Source organism: Artibeus jamaicensis, unplaced genomic scaffold (genome assembly GCF_021234435.1).
Source record: "Artibeus jamaicensis isolate MK-2021 breed Jamaican fruit bat unplaced genomic scaffold, CSHL_Jam_final scaffold_612, whole genome shotgun sequence".
NCBI classification, from domain to species: Eukaryota; Metazoa; Chordata; class Mammalia; order Chiroptera; family Phyllostomidae; genus Artibeus; species Artibeus jamaicensis.
The window spans coordinates 6,460,130-6,480,390 of NW_026522049.1; the positions used below are offsets into that span (position 1 = coordinate 6,460,130).

The 20,261-nt window shown below is 50.3% G+C and overlaps 1 protein-coding gene across 2 annotated transcripts in view; it reads left to right on the forward strand.

Moving 5' to 3' along the window:
- The first annotated feature begins 11,780 nt into the window (after positions 1–11,780).
- The window catches only part of ST8SIA2 (ST8 alpha-N-acetyl-neuraminide alpha-2,8-sialyltransferase 2), a 43,102-nt gene continuing 34,621 nt past the window's right edge, over positions 11,781–20,261 (forward strand). For both annotated transcript variants that reach the window (XM_037145100.2, XM_037145101.2), the window contains exon 1: positions 11,781–12,049. In XM_037145100.2, coding sequence (XP_037000995.2) covers positions 11,952–12,049 — 98 coding nt within the window. In that variant the 5' untranslated portion in view covers positions 11,781–11,951. The remainder of the gene's footprint in view (positions 12,050–20,261) is intronic.

The following is a 20,261-nucleotide window of genomic DNA, read 5'->3' on the forward strand; positions in this document are numbered from 1 at the left end:
CAACCAACCTTCCCAATTAGCCTAAAACTGTCCCGGTTGTAGCACGAAGAGTCCACTTCCCAGGAAACCCCTCAGTCTGGGGCACACGGAGTGGTGGCCACCCTACTGTCCTAAATCTTCACATGGCCACTCTTTCCTGTGCTCAGGCTCTGCTTCGAGAGAGGCCTTCCCAGACGCCTTTATAAAATGGCTCACCCCAACTTCTCATCACTTTTCATTGCTTAGCACATGGCGAACTTGGCTGAAATTTTTACTGTCTGTCTCTTCCCTCTGTATAAAGATTGGGAACCCAGTCTCATTCCCCTTTTAGAGGAAGCTGGCCAGAAGAAAGCCTTCTGTGTTTTCTGTTGGGCTGACAGTAGGCGAACTGGTGTCTCTGGTTCTCTGGTCACAGACTGGAGTCCAGAGGCACTGGTACCAATAGCGCACTCTCCTGGAGCATTTCAGGGGCCAACCGGTCCTTGATTCCCAAGAGCTAGATCTTTGCTCACACCATTACTTGTTTAACAAGAGCTTGAGCTGCTCAGAAACACAAAGGTCAAGGCAGAAAACAGTATTCTGTTAGCTCCTGAGACCCGCGGCAGAAGCTCCTGGAGAAACACGACGTGAAGACGAGAGTTCTAGCTGGACGACGGGAGGAGGGCTCGGGATCCCGCACCCACTCTTTCCTCAAAACAGAAATGGCAACCAGGGTGAAGTGCCAATGCTTAATGTCCTTCTCCTCATTTAAATCTCGTACCTCTGGAAGGGGGCAGCTGATATTACCTCATTTTAGCCAGAATAAACTGAGGCACCGAGGGAACATGCAAGTCACATCAGCGGTAAATGGCAGCAGGTACTTGAAGACGAGTCCGTTGGCTCTAAAGCCTGTAGTCTTCCTCCACGCAGCCTGCCTCCATGTCTTGCTAACTGTGCAGTAAGTTTAAAATAGACTGTTGTGCAGCCATAACAACTTAGAAAATTCCATGTTGTCGTGTTTTGTGAAAAACCAGGATACAAACATGTACGCACACTTTCTTAGTATGTATGTTTTTTAATTTTTTACCTAGGAAAGAAGCATTAAGCTTAACCAAAATGATATAGTGGCTATGTGGAGTGGCAGATTTTTAAGTAAAATTTTAAATAATTTCCAAATAGGTATTACTTTTTTCTCTTAAAAAATCAACGTGTTTATCCAAAGGACAGCTATTACTAAGCACCAGTGACACTGTAAAGCTGTCATGTGAGAAGGTGCCCGCCCATTCCAGAGGAAGCAACCCTTTGGGGTTCTCTTTCCGAATAACAGTGCGGCTTTCGGAGCTTCGATGGCCCTGACGCCCAGCAGAGGTCCCAAGGGTGTGAATCAGACTGGACATGAAATGACAGGGAGTGCTGGGCCCCGTTCAGAGCCAACAGACTGTGGCCTTCAGACTCAGAAACACTTTGCTGGTCCAAGAAAATATGTAGGGGGCTCAAATCAAACTTGGGCTCTGAGTTTATGAGCCGTGATCTATACTAGAGAGGCAGTTGGGGGAAAATAGTTTTTGCCTCTGAATTCGGGAAAAAGCACTCCCTAAGCAAAGCCAACTGCCTCCTACAGGCGCCCTGAAAAGAACAAGCCTTTACTATGGAAAAAAGTCAGATGAAACGGGCCAGCAGGAACTCCACAATGAAGAAAGTGCCCCAAATTAATAAGCTTTCTCTTCTTGGAAGCAAAACTTGGTGTGTAAACAGCACCAGTGAATGAACAAATGCTGACAGCTGCTGGGTACAGCGCTCACCTCCTCCTTACCCGCTGCAGGAGCAGTGCTCTCTCACTTTCAGAACCGGGGAGTCATGAGAGATGTGTTTATAAATACACCCACACTTGTCGTGAATCTCAGTATCTTCAACTCCACATCCCTGGAGGACTGACTACAGGAACCCATTACGTTAATGAGGGGCTGGCTGCACCTGTATCTGTGCGACACGTTACAAGCGTCACCCCGTAGGTGAATCAGGATCTTCTGCGAAGCTCTTGCCTTCTGTTTCCTAAGTGTCAGAGTGCTGGGCACCGTCCCGGGCACACGGGGGAAGGTATCCAGTCCACGTGAGCTGTGAGGACACAAATGCTGTCCTAATATCACCCTCGTCTTCTTTCCCCAAAGACGTGGATTTTATATACCGCCTTTGAGGGAAGGGGACCACTGGCAAGAGAAAGACTGATTCTTGGTCTCTGCACATCTCCCATGTTTTACCTTTTCCATTTGAACAGCTGGAAATTCACATCTACTTCGGTTGTGCCTAAATTGGGGACAGTGCAAGATGTCTATTACTGATTTCACAAATAGTGCAAGGAGTCAATCTGTCACCGATTTCCATTAGTAATTATCGGGAGAATGGCTCAAGTTCAATTTCTTCACTGAGACTAGGAGGGACATTCACAAAAGGACCCTCTTCAGAGGTAACTTGGATGTTCCAACTAGTTTTTGGTGACCCGCAACCATCTCCCCTCAATTTGCCTTACATCCTAATTTCTAGAGATATTATGTCTACTTTTCATCTCAATTCCAGTTATGCAGTGCTTGAAACCGGATTCTGTGAGTCTACGCAGATCAATAAGCAAAATACAGGACTCCTGTCCTGTGGGCAGTGGCGTCCTCTCCCTGTTTCCTCATTTCCCTGTGACCATCCCAGGCCCACTGTTTACCTGGCACTGACTTAGCCCTGCAATTCCACTTCATTTTCAGTCCCCCTCTGGCACAGTGCCGCCTGGTGGCTCCCCTCTGCTATTACAGCAGGACAACCGAAGCCTGGAGGAGCCTACGGAAGGACTGCAAATGAAAACATCTAGGATTGACCATATAAAAGAAATCAAATGACTGATAGAAAAAAATGCTCTCCTTTTGTGGAATGGCCCATAAATTCACAAGCTGTATAAAAGTGGAGTAAAATCTGTTATTTCTATCCATGTCTTCTCTGAAAATACCTCTTTTATTGTATTTTGTCAGTGAACATGGATGACTTTTGAGTGGTTAACCACTCCCTGCTGGCTTCTGAAAGCAAAAGTGTATAATGGCTTGCTCTTAGCTAAAAAGTTGCAATGAGCCATCAATATTATCGATACTTAAGAATTTATCTTTTCAGATGGCTGGAGGGACCTCCAGACGGTAACTGCTGCTGCACATGAAGCGCCTGGCTCTCACAGTGCCTCGCTGCCCACTGCACCCCTGGCTCCTGGTTGGTGTTTTGCCAGATACGAGGAAGAAAAAGAATGAAGTGGCAATTATCTGTTTTAGCTGTTATGTTCATTGGAGTTGAAAATGGTTAACAAAAATGTTGGATATGATTTTTAAATTTCTCTATTTTTAAAAAATGGGGGCTGTTTTCCTCCCCATCACTATTTGTGATCCATTCCTTTCTAGAGATGGAGAAAAAGTTCTTTTTCTGCCAACTTCATCTTTTCCATTGATTTCATCGCCCAGTGGGTGCCCCTAATGGAGCTTAAAATGAATGCAGCTTTGCTTTTGTTTTTGCCCTTTGTTGGCACACCTCCGCCAGAGACCAGCTGTGGTCTGAGCCCCGGACTCACCCTGTGGGAAGGGCATCCGTCCCTCCCAGGGGCAGCCAAATACAAGGTGAGGAAGGGGAGGGGATGCCACAGTCCCCTCGGCTAAGCCTGGAACCGTAAGAGAACATGGCCTTTCGTACTGAGCTGCACTCGGGAAAATAAAAGCTCAAAGAATTGTGAGAGCCAGGAAGTAATCCAGGTGGAAAAAACGAGTGACAATATTAGGAATGTGGGAGGTCCTTGTAAAAGGCCAGCCAAAGTCCCTTATACCTTAAAAACTGCAAAATAAATGTTACAAAACTCGTCCCCCGTGGGCCAAATGCAGATCTCTGACAGAGAACAAGGGGAAAGGGAACAACATGGTAAAGAAAGTCGCCCCAGTCCTCCCTTCCTTCACAACCTTTCCCCACAGCTCAAGACCCGCAGTTCACCCTCACAGCTGAGACCATGGACTTGCGCCAGTGGGTCCCTCTGGACAGGTGTAGAGTCTGGCTGAGGATCTTATGGGCACTTAAAGGCCTATGATAACCCACTAGGGGGGCCTTTCCAGATCTGAGGCCCTGGCTTTTTCCCTCTGAAAGAGAACTAAAAAATCAAACTGGCCTTCCTGACCTCTCTGGGACCTGGGTGCAGCTATATAGGGAAAATCATGTGGCACTTCTCTGACTCAGTATGGGAGTAACTTAAGTGCTCACAGGTGTTGCCATCTTGTTCCCAATCTACCTTCCAGTGATGTCAGATGGCTGGAAGCCAACCCCACTCCCTGGGCTGCTCAGGAAAATTTACTGAGCTGCTTTCAGACCAAAAGAATGACCCAGCACTCATTTGTCATCTCAGTGAGTTTCCAGAAACCGCAAAAGAGACTGTGTTTATTCCACTGGAGCAAGGCAATAACTGGGGTTTCTGTTACTGACCAAGGACTTGGAAGTTAACAAACCACAGCTATTACCAGTAATATGCTGACAAAAAGTCAGGTACACAGCTACAAATCTCTAGAATCATCTAGAATTGTCAGAAGTATCTTCCTGTTGGTAAACACTTACTTGGAATTTTAGCTATACATGGGATTTTAATGTACCATAGAGAATATCTGTAACACAAAAACATGCAGTACTACTAGGTCGTTAACACGGTCGTTCCAAAAAATGCTAACTCTAATGAACGTGAAGTAGTGATAATGCCCTCGTAGAGTTTGGGACAGACTGGGACAATGTGAATTTTATACATCTGTCCAAAAAAAACCTGTCTGGGGAAACTTTTCCATCTCAATAAGTTTCCTCTTACCAAAAAAAAAAAAAAAAGGATAGAAGGAAGGAAGGAAGGTTTAAAATCTGCGGTGCTCACATACCCGCATTCAAGGCAAGGATTACTCTTCTCTGAGAGAGCTGTGAACAGTGGGATGACTAGCAGGCCTGGCTGAGGACTTGATTTACGAAGATCTGAAAGAAAGGATCGTCTTGATTATGATCCTCGTGTTAACCTTGCTCTGTCACCCTCCTTTTAAGTGTCCTGCACAAAACCACACGCTGCAGGGTCTGAGCGATAATGAGGCAGAGGGGGGCGTGGCGGTGGGGTCTGGGCACCGCGTGAGCGTGAAACCAGCACCTCCTCTCCCCGGATCTCTAAACCGTCCCTTTGCTCCAGAAGCTGGGGCTTGGCTGTGGCCCAGAGCAATCAGAGAGGTCCAGGTCAGGTGATGACCAAGAGCCGTCAGACGAGAAGACCAGGGGAGGGAAGCGCCTCCAGGGCTTCCAATACCAGAGGGACAAAGTGGTGTTGACTGTTTTTCTTCATCAGAAATTGCAATACGAATATTAGGTAGATGCTGATCAAAAGAAAGATAGGAAATGGCTTGCAAAACCAATTTCCTTTACTAAATATGTGTGTTTATATTGGGTTATTGAGAAAGAACATTAAACTCTGGCAGAAAAAAAAATTCAGTGCAGAGAAAATAGGCACAACAAATTTTAATGACTGTTTTCCTCTGATTACAGAGTAATTTATGATCATTGCAGGAAAATTTATAAAATGAAGAAAAGTATGGAGGAAAATAAAGAGCAACCCAATTTCACCATCCAGAGATAATCGCTGTTTGCATTTCATTTATACCCTTTCTACTTTGGCATATCCTAAATAATAAAAAACAGTCAATATGTAATGATCACTTACCTCATGCTCACATTCTACCAAGTACTTGAGACACATTCATCCGTTCTTACTGACGCTCATGAGTTACGTGTGATTATGTTCTCCGCGTAATATCGAGAAGGCTTAGGCTGAAGATCACACCAAAAGGTAAGTTCTGAACAGTGACCTCAAAACCAACTCTAAGCCAGAACTACTCCAGCTGTGGTCCACGGACCGGTGCTGGTGGGCGCACGGTGTGTTCCTGGTCCAAGCTGAGATAAGCACTGAGAAACTGCTACTTTGCAACATCTGCGTGTGCGATCAGCACCCCCTCTTGTTTCAGGGTGCCTAGCACTCGAGTGGCATGTGGGACAAAGCACAGTAAGTCCTGCAGCAACACACCTACTGGTCAGCAATGGTCCTGCACCACAAACAGTGTGAGAAGCACTGTTCTAAGCCATGATTTTAATTTTAAGTACAGGAATTATTAGTATCCAGGTGTGGTGAGGCTAACAGTTTGGGAGACAGCTGCCATGGAAAAGACAGTTTGTTTCTCACGGTTCCCAAGAGCCGTGGGCACCCCCTGCCACACAGGACCACAAGGGGAGGCTTCGGGGCTGTCAAGAGGCAGAGGGAGTGGAGAGAAAACACGGGAAAGAAACTACTGTGGATTCCATGGAAAGGAACAAGTGAGGCAGGCTAAGCAGCCTCAGGACTGGCTGGAATGCCCAACTCCAGCAGGCTCCGGGCACTGGGGCTGTCCCCAGACGTCTGGTACCTGGCATTAGGGTGCTCAGGGCAGGGGGCCAGTGCCCAGGGTGTGAGAATTCATAAAAGAAGCATTTGGGGGTACGGGCTCTGCGTTGGTTTGTATAGAAAAGGCGCATTCCCAGGCAAACCCTATACTATCTCTAAAAACTTCCCAGCCCTGAGAAGGGTACTTCCCAAGACCAGCAAAGCCCAGATGTCAAAGCATCAGAACAAAAAGGTCTGCTTAATACAAACCACTACACTGCCTTCCTAAGATGACAACAAGGGAATAAATGCAGCCGAGGAGAATGCTAAGAAACACAAAGACACTGCAATCTGAAACTCCACTCCAGAAACAGCTGTGTTGCCCACGAACTCGGAACGCTTATTAAAAATTAAAGTATATAAACTTACAATTAAATAGATTATACTAAAGACAAAGGCAGTACACACTCAACTCACCAATCCCTAATTTTATTTCCTGCCTTTCGCTATTATCTATACTCCTGAGGTTATTTCATTTATTGTGTGTATATGGTATAACACTCTACCTTGGTGTGTCCGTGCACACCTCCTCCCAAGGCTGCCTTCAGTTGTGTGATGGTAGGGGCTTGAAACTGGCTGGGGTGGGAAGTATTGACTGGGTTTCTACCGTGCTAGATAACATGAAACCAGAAGGGAAGAAAGGTCCCCACCCCTGGGAGATCACAATGCCATTGACAGCACACGAAGAGGGTGTGTGCAGAAGAACCAGAACTGAACTGAGCTAGGGGACAGGTCAGCCAGCCTCCGTCCTCAGCACCGAAACTCCTGCCGGCAAGCCTCTCGATCCCAGGGACTCCCTTCCATAAAACCCCACAGGACTCTGAGCTCTGCCAGGGGAGGAACAGTGTCTGGGACCCACGAGGCACCCCTGCCCTCCAGCATAGTTCCAGACACGTGACGGCTGAGGCAGTACTTGTTAAATGAGGGAACGGATGGCACGCACTCTCTCCATCCTTCCCTTCCCACTCGGAGAACGTGGAGGGCCACAATCCAAGCCAGACTGAGAGTCGGGGACAACTGGCATGGCCCGGCCCCTCGGATGCCTCTCAGCAGGGGCAGGGCGTGTCATGCTGGACTCTGCGCAAAGCTGGGCAGGCTGACTCAGAGAGATCTGAGCCAGAGGTCACAGTGATCATTCCACTGATGGGAATCGTGAAAGGACATGCGTTTTTCATCTCCCCCATGTGGTACCTGACTTTGTGCTTGGGTTCAAAACCACCTTTAATCCTGACTGAAGAGTCTGGACAAATCCCAGCAATAAAAACGGAATCATCCGCCCTCTCCGCTGCCACCTCCGACTCCCCACTGAGCACGTGCCTGCATCTCTCCCAAGACCTCTTGTTGCTAATCCCAGGAACATTTGCAGCATCCGCCTGGGGATATTTCTTTTTTCTTTCTTTAGCTACTATAAAGTTTTGCTATTTACAAAAGCTAGGGATGGAATGCAAATGCACCCATTTACTATTTTGTGTTGTGACTGCTAGGATTCTGGTTCCGAAGGGAAGAACGTTCCATTTGTGAGAACATTCAAACTTAGGGTGAATTTCAGAAGAGAACACAGGTTCCCTCAGTGGAGGTGCTGAAACACAATAGCTCACAAGTCTATTCCAGCTATGAGATTCTGTTTCTTGACATCCACACACCCCACATAGCTATGCACAGCTCCCCCTCCACAGAAAAAGGTCATTACCACTTTGTAATTAACATTCTAAACTGCTTTCTGAGTGCGTTCAAGCGTATTGGGTACCACTAGGTCAGAATTTTAGATAAGAAAATTATTATTGAAGCACTGACCTTGTTTTCATTTTTAAGTTGGACTGACCGAAAAGACTACTCTAGTCCCCATGGAAAGATCAAAGCTGAGGCTAATGATCAGGGTCTCACTGGTGTAGAAGTGTGTGCAGTGAGATAAGGCAAACTCGCCCCCTGAACCCTGACATGCTGGAACGACGAGGAGACCGGCAGAACCGAAGGCGGTGCCTGGCCGCGAACCCCCTGGAAACTGCCCGCTGTGCTGGAGGGGCCTGGCCACCCTGTGGTGCAGATGTTGCTGAGGCCAGGGGAAGACAACTGAACTCAAGTTCCCTCTCTGCCAACTGTGTCGTCTGGGGCAACTTGGCCTCTTTTGAGCCTCAGTTTCCTCAAATTTATGAATGAAGACCATGGTAAAGTCCTCTGTGGAAGGACTGGCAGGAGGTCCTTCATTACTCCCAAGAGCAGGTCAGGCGAAAAGTCCACATATCTGCGGGGGTCAGAGGTAGTAGGGCAAGGGCTAGTCAGACACACAGATACAGCTTTGGAGTTTCCAGGAACCTCAGCTCTAGGCAGCGGTCCTTAAAGGAGGCCGGGAGCTGGGAGGGGAAACATGGTCTTAGGCAGCGTCAGAGCTAAGGGGGGCTGTGGTGGCTGGGTGTCACCCCAGCAAACCCCTCAGACCTCTACAGGTTCCTGCTCCTCTATCCCTCATCAACATGCACTTCCCATGGCCTTATTAGTTGCCTGAATAGCTAATATGCTCTACTGAGTTAAAATGTTAATGGATGGTAATGACTTTTAATTTGCTGCCACTCCTGTACAACTCCTTCATCTCAACCCAAACATTCACTGACTTAGCCTACAGAAGTGATGACAGCGGGAAGTTCCTGTTTCCTGGAACTTGGAAAACCCAAGGCAGGAAGAGGGACTGGCTTAGACAGAAGGGCAGAAGGAGGGGCAGGGTCCCCGCAGCCATTTCTCCAGCATCGGCAGTCATGATACTCACTGCTGGTCCGATCGTGCTTCCTCTTTCCAGAGACCAGGTGGAACCCGAGTTCCCTGTAAAAGCGGCTAGCCCACGTGAATCACACCGTCAGTGCTTACAGAGAGTTTTCATGGTCAGCTATGACGGGGATTCCCGAACAGCCTCTGAGTAAAATTCCATCTCAGTGGCTCTCGGTGCAGAGAGAGCCTTTACACTCCCCAGCTAGCTCTGTTTCCCAGCAGATGCATTGAGGGGTGTTGCTTTGTGGGTCTGGATTTCCCTAGAAGGGAAACACTGAATAAGTTTCCACTTTTCCTGGCTGCTCTTAATGACTCTTCATAAATGGGTCCAAAGGAGGAAGGCTCAGAGCCTTGGATGATAATATGAGCCACCTAATACGAAATGGAAATAGACTCCATCACAACAGTGCTGGTAGCACTGAGGTTTATCTGACCTGGGGTGAATGTGGGATCACCACAACCTCCCCACGATGTTCACGGTAAGAAGAGCATAGATGGTAGAAAAGCAGACAGCAGAGGAGAATGAGGCCAGCCAGCTTTTTCTTGCTCTCTTGGGTGATCTTATTAATCAATTATAAGCTACTCAGGAAACCATAGCCGGATTGCAGCTCACATCCCATACCATAATTACCCAGTTTCACATCTATCTTCCTCACGAACCGTGAGCCACTAGAGGTTAGGAACTGTCTCTCTCCCTGTCAGTATTTCTTGTCCCCAGCCGAGATCCTAGCTCAGGTTAGGTGCTCAATTAATATTGAGTGATGGAGTGAATGAATGAATGAGTGAAGGAATGACTGGAACACTGAGCAGCATTAACAGCTTCACCCTCTTCGTACTTTTCCCTGTTCAGATATCCCAACCAATCATCTCAGGAAACTCAGAGACATGACCGTTAGACCACGCTGGGTGCTGTCGGGAAATCCACTTTTGATGTCTGTTACCACCTCTAAGGGCCAGGAAGAGTGACATCCAACATCGCGCTCAACATCAGAAAGTCTCCCCGAAAGAAAACTAAGTGGTAATTTAGAGGAGCTCACTGTAATAATGCTTGAGTTTTGCAAGGAGCTGGGAAAGAAATGAAATAGTGGCAAGGGAACTCATACACCCCTCCTCTGGGGAAAAGACATCTGCTCCCCAAGCTCAGAGCTTTCCTGTCTCTCTGTGCTGCTTCCCTCTGCTGCTCAGGTGGTGGGGATGCCGCCTGCGGGCTGTCCTTCCTACACACCAACAGGCAAAAGGACTCTAGGCACAGGCTTTGCCAGGAAAGGCTTTTGTGCCCCTCTAACCTTCCCAGGGTCCCCGTGAAGTGATTTAGCCACTGCCAGGTCCTCTGAGGCCTGGCTCCGTATGGGCGGGTGACCCTGGGGGCACAGGTAACCTGCCCTTCCCAGTCCTTCAGCACTCCTCTCCAGGCAGTTAGGACATTCAGTACAGCTTCTCAAACCCCAGGAATGCTTTCACAACAAACAGGATGGTCATTTCTGAAGAGTTCCATTTCCTGACTTGGGGATTGTTATAGTTAGTGAAAGGAAAAAAAGGGTAATTATTAATCCCAGTAAAACTTAATGGGGTCCTTCCCACCCCAGGCTAAAGGGTGGTACAAAATGTAATTTGAGTTAAACTAAGACGGGGGAAGTACGAAATATGAGGCACTGGGTTGGGGGTGATACTCCTTGTGGGAGCCATATTTTCCTGCAGGCCTTTAGATCAAGACAGGACTGGGATGGGAAGAGAGAACAGCTGATTTCAGAGGAGAGAGCAACAAAGAGATGAAGCCCAGACCAGAATCAGTCCTCCAAGGGCCAAGGAGGGGCAGGCACCGAGTCTGCCATTGTGTGGGCATGGCTGCTGCTCCACCGTCACATATGCCCTGGGTTCCAGCCACGACTGTGTGACCTCAGGCATCCTGGGGAGCCTCTCAGAACCCACTCTAGGTCTGTCCGTGGAGAACAAGATGACCAACTAGTTGAGGGGCGGGTCGGTGCTTGGGGCTGGAGCACAAACTGCAATCAACATCCCTACCAAAGTTGGCCTGTCTTGGATATTTCTTCCTCCCCCTCCCCTCCCCCCACCTCCCCTCCTAATTAGTCAACTGCAGAAACATCTGGCTGGCTGAAACCGCCTCCCTGCTGCTGGCTGGGAGCTGTCCCCAGGTGTGGGTCTTTGTGTCAGGAAAACTTTTGGAGAAAGCAGAGGCGCTGGACAAAGAATGGGCAAGGGAGGGTGTTTGCCAGCCGGTGGGATACACAGGCGGTGCGCGCTCTTCCCCGGGCTCAGCACGGCGGCAGCAGCACGCGGTGCCCTAAGCTCAGCCTCCCTAGGCGCGCAGCAGCAGGCTCCGGCCACGTCCCAGCGCCCTCGGGACCTGAAAGACGGTTGGCCGGCAGAAGCAGCCAAAGGCGGGCGGCTGGACATTGGAGTTGACTGCGGTGGGAGGAGGCGACCAGAAGCTTGGAGCAAAGCTGTCAAACTGCGCGCGGAGCCCCACGCAGGGCGGGGAAAGAGAGGGGAGGGGAGAGGAGAGGAGGGGCGGGCGGGAGCCAAGAGAGAGAGAGCGGGCTCGCAGCGCCTGAGCAGCCCCTGTCTGCCGCTGTCGCCGCCGCAGCTGCCGCTGGCCCGGACTCGCGGGGAGCGCAGGGTGTCTGCCCCGCCGCGCACGGCGGCTCCGGCGCTTGCTGCTTCGCCCTCCAGCCCGCTCCTTGCTCCAGTCCGCACGAGTCCCGGTGGGCGCGAAGCCACCATGCAGCTGCAGTTCCGGAGCTGGATGCTGGCTGCGCTCACACTGCTCGTGGTCTTCCTCATCTTTGCAGACATCTCGGAGATCGAAGAAGAAATCGGGTAAATAGCTGCGCCCGGGCCCATGCCAAGCCCTGGCGGGATCTCCCCCTCCCGGTACTCTCCGCCTTCCCCACTGGCTTTGTGTTCGCTGCGCCCCCCTATCGCTCTGCTGGAAAGGTAGGAGTACCGTCTTGGTCGCTGGTGGCGGTGCCGTGGACCCGGGACTGTTTGATGAGCTGCTGGTGGGGGCGCGGCTGCCATGGGGTGTCCACGGGCAGGGAGCACGGGCAGCCTCCAGCTGGCCCGCATTAGGGAGCAGACAAGCCCACCCTGCCACCGTCCTCCCCTTCCCCGGAGAGTCCACACGCGCGACGTGGCCAGGGTCGAGGGAGGGCGCGGGGGAGTGTCTGGGGTGGGCGGAGAGGCTGAGAGTGGAGGAGGCAGGAGTTTCTTTGTCTCCGGCTCGGCCGCTTTCTCGCCTTGGCAAAGTGGGCAGGGGACGCAGGGATCTCTATGCTGGGGGAGGGGATCCCCCGCCGAAGCGGAGGGCGGGGGCTCTACACTGGCTCCCGGGAAGGGGAGTGTCCCCAGTACATATGGACAGGCACACGCGCCTCTCTGCCGACCAGGGAGCGCTGAAATTGCTTAGAGGTGGAGTGCGCGGGGCTCGGCTGAGACCTCCCCGCCCTCACCTGGCTTTGGACCGTCAGCTAACCCCGCGGTGCCCCCAACACCCCCGAATTCCCGTGCGCTCTCAGCGCAGAGACGGAGACCTTTCTGGAAAGTCTATACCGCCGCCCGGTGGTCTTCGGGGCCCCCTGGCGCACAGTCTTGCCCTAGCTTTTCTCCGGATCTCTCCGGAGGTGGGGCGGGGCCGTGAGCCCCAGCGCGGGACTTCCAGGAGCGCACACTTGCAGCGCCAGGCGCACGGGCTATGGGTCCCTGAGGCTGACATTCGCGCCTCACCAGGCAGCCTCCCGTACACAGGGACCGGCCCCTATTCGCTTCCTCGCCCTATAAAGCCTCTGACCCACAGCGCGCTGGTGAGGAGGCACATAAGATTCTGAGTGGCCCGGAGGAGAGCTCCCTGACCCTGGGCATGGCGGTGGTGAGGTTTCAGAGCGGAGAGAATGTCCCTTCCTTCAGGGGGCTAGTGCCAAGCCAGGCACCCTATGCGATTCCCGCGCCGCGTGTGCCTCTCCTTTGTCCGATTTGTTATTTCATCGTATCAGCGCGAGCTGAAGGCTCCTATGTTGACAGTTTCCTCGAAAGGGAAAAGGCCAGTACTAGGCCCAGATGCCCAGGCCCTAAGGACCTGGCCCGGGAGCAGGGGCCACATCCTGCTCTCTCCTTACCCTCTGTGCGACCCCAGAACGCCTTCTGGGAACTCTACTGCACTTCAAGAATCCTTTTCTCCCCTTCTTTCTCCCCTTGTTTCTCCTCGTCATCCTCGACTTCCCCCAAGGGCTCCCACAACTTTCCCAAATACTGTTTATACCTGGTATGCCACCAGCTCCCACATGGAGACAGAGAGCAGCTTTCTGCAGCTGTTCGACTCAGAAACATGGGTAGGAAACGGGCTACCCCAAGTTTTGGAAGATGGAGGTCCCGTGGGAAGGGCCTTCCTCTAGGCGAGAGCCCCCTCCCCTGCCTGGCCCAGACCACCTGCTGACCTTGACTGTGAAAGGGAGGGACCAGCTGCTGCCCATTGTTCTGACATAAAATCTTAAGGGCTGCGTGCTCATACAGTCATGACTTGCTCATCCATTCACTGAACTTTTACCAAATACCTTCTACGTGCCAAGGACCTGTCATTTCTAAAATGCAGTCAGGAAATCACTCTGCACATAACGCTGTGTTTTACTGCCAAGTGCATTGTTAAGCTCCCACTCCCCACATTAGGCTGTTCCAACAGGGCATCCAGGCAGAAACTCCAAGACCTTAGGTAAGAAGGGCACTTACACATACATTTCAAACCCAGGGCTTGTATGCCATGGGTGTGCCCCCTGGGACCTCTTTCACTGGGAGATCACTGCCTGGGCTGAGCCTGGGAAAAACTGTCAAACCAGTCTAATGGGTTATCTTCTGTGGCCTTCATTCTGGTGCCCCTGATCTGAGGCTGACCCCTGGTTTGGCCAGTCACAACCTGAGACACCCAGCACCCAAAGTCTGCCCCCCACATGTTGAACTCAGAGGAGTGGAGGCGTATCTGGGAGCTGCCATGTCTGGGGGAGGAAGGAGAAGGGACAGAGGACAGGAAACCCCAACAGCCCCTTTTATCTTATTTAAATCTTGTCACCACCCCAACTTCGAGCAGCCAGAGGGGGCTCCACGTGGTGAGTGCCCTGGCACAGTGACAGTGAGGGGTGCCAGCTCTGCCTTCCGCAACATATGCCTTTCCCGGAGACCTGGAACTGTACTGAAGACCACGGTGCCATTGCACCAGCCCCGCCCACCCTCCCCCACCCTGCCCGCACCCTGTGCTGGGGAGGGTCACAGAGTACCTGCCTCTGTCGGCTCCTGGGAGACGGCAATGACTGTGTAAAACGACGGCTGTTTCCTGGAGACAGTGAACAGCGGGACCCTGTGCTCTGTTAGAAAAGAAGGAAGGAATCTCTTTCTGGAGTAAATTTTCCAAGGATGAAGGCATGAGAAATGAAAGAGAAGAATTACACCTGTATTGTCCGGAGGGACAAAACTGAGATGCACTTTCCTTAATCTCCTGGCTCCCTTTCTTAGAAAATGGGGCTTCTGCTGCGGGGCCTCAGAGGCCCTGCGCTGCCCTAGGAGTCATGTCAGGCACTGTGAGGGTCAGGACTTTCTTCCCAGGGGGTTTTCTGAGGCACACATGTCCTTTCCTCAGTGACGATTTTCAGATTTACATGTCCACACAACAGCATGGTGATGACCAGAGGGAAGGGGCGTGGGGGAGGGGGATAAATGGTGATGGAAGGAGACTTGACTTGGGTGGGGAACACACAATACAGTGTACAGATGACGTGATGCAGAATTGTACATCTGAGGTCTATATAGTTTCATTAACCAATGTCACCCCCAATAACTTCAATTTAAAAAAAGAAAAAAATGTTAAACGTTACATTTCTAATTCACTTGCTTGTGGAAATACTTCCTTGGGGCTGAATGAGAGAGAGGGAATTTAGAAAGATGAGCTCTCTGCAAAGCATCCATACACATCAGGGGTCGGACGCAGCTTTGGAAAAACCACCCCTGATTGGCTAACACGTGTGGCACTCCCAGGTTTAGAGTCAGTGGGGCGAAGATATAAGCTAAAGTCTTTTCCTGGTTGTCCCTTGGGCTTTAGTTTTGAGAGTAACCTCCAAGAGTGGGGTGTGGGCATGACTGTCCTGCCCACCATGTGTCCCCAGACCCTGGCTGTCAGAAGGCACTCAGTAACATCTGCTGGGTGAACGCCTGCCCCAGGGATGGGCACGCACTGTCCTTGGGCGAGGCTGAGACTCTCGGAGCCTTAGGGTGGGAAGCGAGTTCCCGGCTCCCTGAAGACACCTCCTCTCTACAATCAGGGTAAATTCGACCCCGAGAAGCAACACCCTCTGGTTAAGGACAGGACAGGCCTGCACAGGTCTCCTCTGTAACCCAACACCCAAGTCCACAGACAAGCTCCTCTAATCATGTAAGAGTTTGTAGAACTCTGGTTAAGGAGGAGCTAACTAGTAATGATAAAGCAACCAAGAAAATGGTGAAGATAAAGATGATGATGGCTGTTATCATTTGTTGATTTACTGAGCACTTGCTATGAGCCAAGAGCTATTTCAAAGGCCTTATGGCCATTTAGCACATGTCATCCTCCTGGCCTCTTAATGGTCACCTACCAGTGACACCAAAAGTGACTCTTTTTTGAGCTCTGAAGGCCAGGCACTGTGCTACCTGCTTAAGTCTAGTTCACTCATTCCTCACCAGCCTCACTAAGCAAAGTGCTATAGCTACGTTAGGGTTATCAGTGAGGAAACTGAGGCTCAGAGAGGTTGTGTACATTGCTAGTGATAAAGCAAGTAACGTTAGTCACAGAAGAAGCCAAAGCTGTGCTGCTGACCGCCGTGCTGGCCTGGCTTGTCCTCTGAATCCTTTTCCCCCTGTGGTAGTATTATGAAATAGATCTCAGAACCAGCCTTCCTACTCATTTTCCAGGGTTCTTCCAAAGGCCCAGAGTTTTCTGAGAGCATGCCTCAGAAGTTTGCTTCTGAGGCTCAGAGTGTGCCTCAGTAGTTTCCCTGCAGAAAGAGGGAAGGTGAATAAAGAGGACTGGAGAGGGCCTCAGACTCACCTTCCCAAAGTGTCCCTCTGGCCCAGTCAAGGTCGGCGTGATGCTACAGGACAGAATGGCACTACCCCTGCCTTTCCATAAATGCCCGCCTACTGTGGGTATGAGCAGTGCAGGCTCACAGGTGTGTCCTTAGGCTTCATGGGCAGGAAAACTCCCATCCACTGCAGACCTGATGCAACAGGGGGTACCTCCCCACTTCAACATGCCACTTGACTAGGCATCTGGGGGTCTGGGCCGAGGGTGATAGTAAGGATACTTGACAACTGGTCCTTCCTGCTCACCGACCTGTTGAAGGGACATCAAACTGATCAGAACCAATGTGGCCCAGTATACCATGGCCAGGAATCCTGGTGCCCCCCAGCCAAACATCAAGCCCTGTCTAGGAAAGTAACGAGGGGCTAGCTGTGATTACCAGCTGAGACAAGATCCCTGAGCCAGCAGCAGCCACTGCCATCAGCCGAGAGTGAGGTGAGGTGAGGTGCACCCCTTCATGGATGAGTCCAGGTAGATGTGAAAGAAAATGACCTTTTCTTTGAGCAGTTGCAGCCAGGCACTCTCTAAGGAGCGTCTGTATCCGCAAGAGACGATGCAACTTTTTATTTTCTAAAGTCTATTCTTTTCAATCCTGGGTACTTCACTCAAGTATAAACATGATTAGAGAATAAAATATGAAAGAAAAAGACTCTGGTTTTTAACTCACTTGTTCCAAGTCCTGTTGCCAATGGTTCCTAGCATCAAATTTAAATAGTAAATAGACATTCATCTTAGAAACCAATTCACCACTCAGAGGCTCTCTCCCGTGATAAAGCAGGGTTGCTAGGTTTTAAAATTGTTTAGGTTTCACAAATTGGGGATATTATAAACTGCAAATTATAAATACTTCTCAGAGAGAGTAGAATTTTATAAAGGCTCCCATTGATTTCAGCATGGTGAACAAGACATAATCTGGCCCTGGCCTCCCTCTTCATCTTCCTCCACTCCAGCCATTCTCCATTGCTCACAGTTCCCACAATGCACTTCAGCTATTCTACATTGCTCACATTTCCCATGACGCACTGTGCCTTCATGCCTCAGTGCCTTTGCATGTGTCTTCCTACTTTCTGGAACAATCTCCTCGCACACACCATCCTTTCCTGACTCCCACTGCTGCTTATCTTTCCCTCCCCTGACTCCTGGTATCAGGCTAAGGACTGGTATCACCCTCTTTGCCAAGCATTCTCAGACCTCAGACCTTCCTTAGGCAGCCTCAGGTAGCCATTCTTCCTGTGTATATCCTTAGCTGTTGAGATGGACTCAACAGTTATGTTTTAATTCTTCCTTATCCCCAGCCCCTGGTGATAAGTATATGGTTTATTAAATGAAGCCCATAAAATATTTTTTGAATGAACTCTACTTTAGCACATGACAAAAATAAGCATTCAGCCCTGGCTGGTGTGGCTCAGTGGATTGAGTACTGGCCTGCGAACCAAAGGGTCACCAGTTCGATTCCCAGTCAGGGCACATACTTGGGTTGCAGGCCAGGACCCCAGTAGGGGGCACGCAAGAGGCAACCACACATTGATGCTTCTCTCCCTCTCTTTCTCCTTCCCTTCTTCCCCTCTAAAAATAAATAAAGTCTTTAAAAAAAAAAAAAAAGCACTCAGCCTCTGTCCCAAAAAATCAAGACTATCCTAATAACAATTAAACACCCTGCACTTGCACAGAGAGCCCACTGCTTTTCCAACAAGGTGGGCACGGCCCAGTTAAGGACACTGTTCATTGTCTTAGAATGCTGGGGAGGACGCTACCGGAAATGGAAGGCCCTCCCTAGTCTGTGAAGGAGGAGGACCCAGTGCAGTACCTCCCACTGCCAGTTCAGTCAATGAGCAGATGTGGAGCCTGCCTCCCAGTTCTGTCCAGCTCTTCACTCTCCAGAAGTCCGTTCTGATCCAGCCACTGTCCCCAGCCACACCTCCTTCTACCTGGAGACAAAGTCTGTCCATCTTTATCAGCTGACTGGCTTCCTTACAAGCCTTAAGAGCAGACTTAACTTGGGGGGGCGGCGATTGTCTCCTTGCAAGAGCTGCTCCCCAGGAAGGACGCTGGATGTGGTATGTTTGAAACACTGAAGGAATAAGAAACACAAGGCCAGGTTTGTGTGTGTCAGCTCAGAGATTTTCTTTATTAAGCACTTGTAAGCCGTGTTTTGATTTTCAAACACTAGTCAAACCAGGGGACAAGGATGGATCGGTCGAGACCTGTGGTAGCTGCGTAGCCCTGTGTAAGCTGAGGAGCCTCATATCTCTCAGCTGTCTCAGCAGAAGCGAGTTAGACAGACAAATGGAAAGATCAGGGGAAATACCAGGGCGGAGTCAGGGGGAGGGACATGAGCAATACAGGGGGGTGGTGCATCAGGAGACAGGCCCATCACCCCTGGAGAAGCCCCAGGGTGAGACACTTAGGTGCCATCTGTGCCCAGGGAAAGCATCCCCTGTGTCTGAATAATGGCCGGTCTGGGGCTTGTCCTTAAGTGTTGGGATTAGTCACTCTCCTGGGTGGCAGCTGGGATGGTTTTAAATTCTCCCCAGTCGCCTGCAATTCGTCACTAGGCTAGGAAGCTGCCTAGTGTCCTGATGGGACCCGTTTGTCCCAGCGTTGTCTCAGAGTCAGCTGCCACAGACTTCACCGCGGTGAAGGGAGCCACTCCAGCTGGGGAGAGCGCAATGGGCCTGACCAGACATACATCTGTGTTACAGGTCAGCAGGCGCAGCTCCGCCCCTCACGTCTATGTGGGGAATCTTGATTCCCTCACTGCTCCTGGAAATTCAGCTCCTGCCTTGCTTGTGGGTGTGTTTGAGTTCCGGAACTGCTCTGTGAAAATGAAGCTCTTGCTGTCAGAGAGTTTCCCGAGCACTTTTTTTTGTTATTATTGTAAGAATACAGACACGCTCAGCTCTGCTTCCTGGTCCCTTTTTGAGGCTCAGGGCTACAATTTCTCATCCTCTTCTAGCCTCTTAGAAATGACCTTTAGGGTCAGTGGCTCCCAAATGCTGATCTGCAATAGGGGGTGATACCAAAGGAAAAGGAAAGAAAATTTAAAAGCACAATGCAGGCAGTGGCAATTATGTCAATTTCAAGCTGCCAACTGTCATCTCCTGAGAACTACTCTGTATTCTGAGATGATGTTCTTTTCTTCTTCTGGGTATTGATACTCTTTCCTGAAAGAGGGTGAAGACAGATAATATTTGTGACCGTCTTCCTTAGCTGAACAGGTTGGTTAACCTATGACTCCCCAGCCCCAATTTTCTGGAAATATTACTAGCCCCTGAAATCTAATTGTCTGGCTCCGAGTTTCTCTGAAAGAGCGCCTCACACATCTTTTCCCTGTGGAGGCTGACGTCAGCAGAGAGTTAAACAGTTTTTTGTTGATTTTTTTTTTGCATGCCTGCTGTGTGCCAGATAATATCCTAAGCCTGCCATCTTCCCAACAACCCCATGAGGTCTGAGTTATCATCTCCATTTTACAGATGAGGAAGCTATAACCCAGAGCAATTAGGTAACTCAGCCAAAGTAACACAGCTAGTAAGTTGCAGTGCTAGGGTTTGAACCCAGGCCCCACAGAACAAGAAGAACTGTTCAAAAATGATGTGCTAAATGATATCCAGTGGGGAAGTGATACATGCTCGGATTTCCAAAGGATGAAGCTGGGAAGTGCAAAGGTCTGTGGGAGAGACCTGGAAGCAGCAACACTGAAGAAGGGACCTTGTGCTAGAGCCAGGGCTGTGATAGAATACGGCAGCCCCGAAAGAGCGATACAACTGAGGGCTGTTAGCTCTCATCACCTTGTCGTGGAACAGTGTCCCCACCACACACACACTGCGTCTTCTCTCCCCTCCTCCAGCCACCTTCCTGCTCCCCCCACCCCGAGTCTCATCAGAATGGCACTGGAGCACAGTGTTTGTGTGACCATCTCGTTAGCAGAGAGGGAGA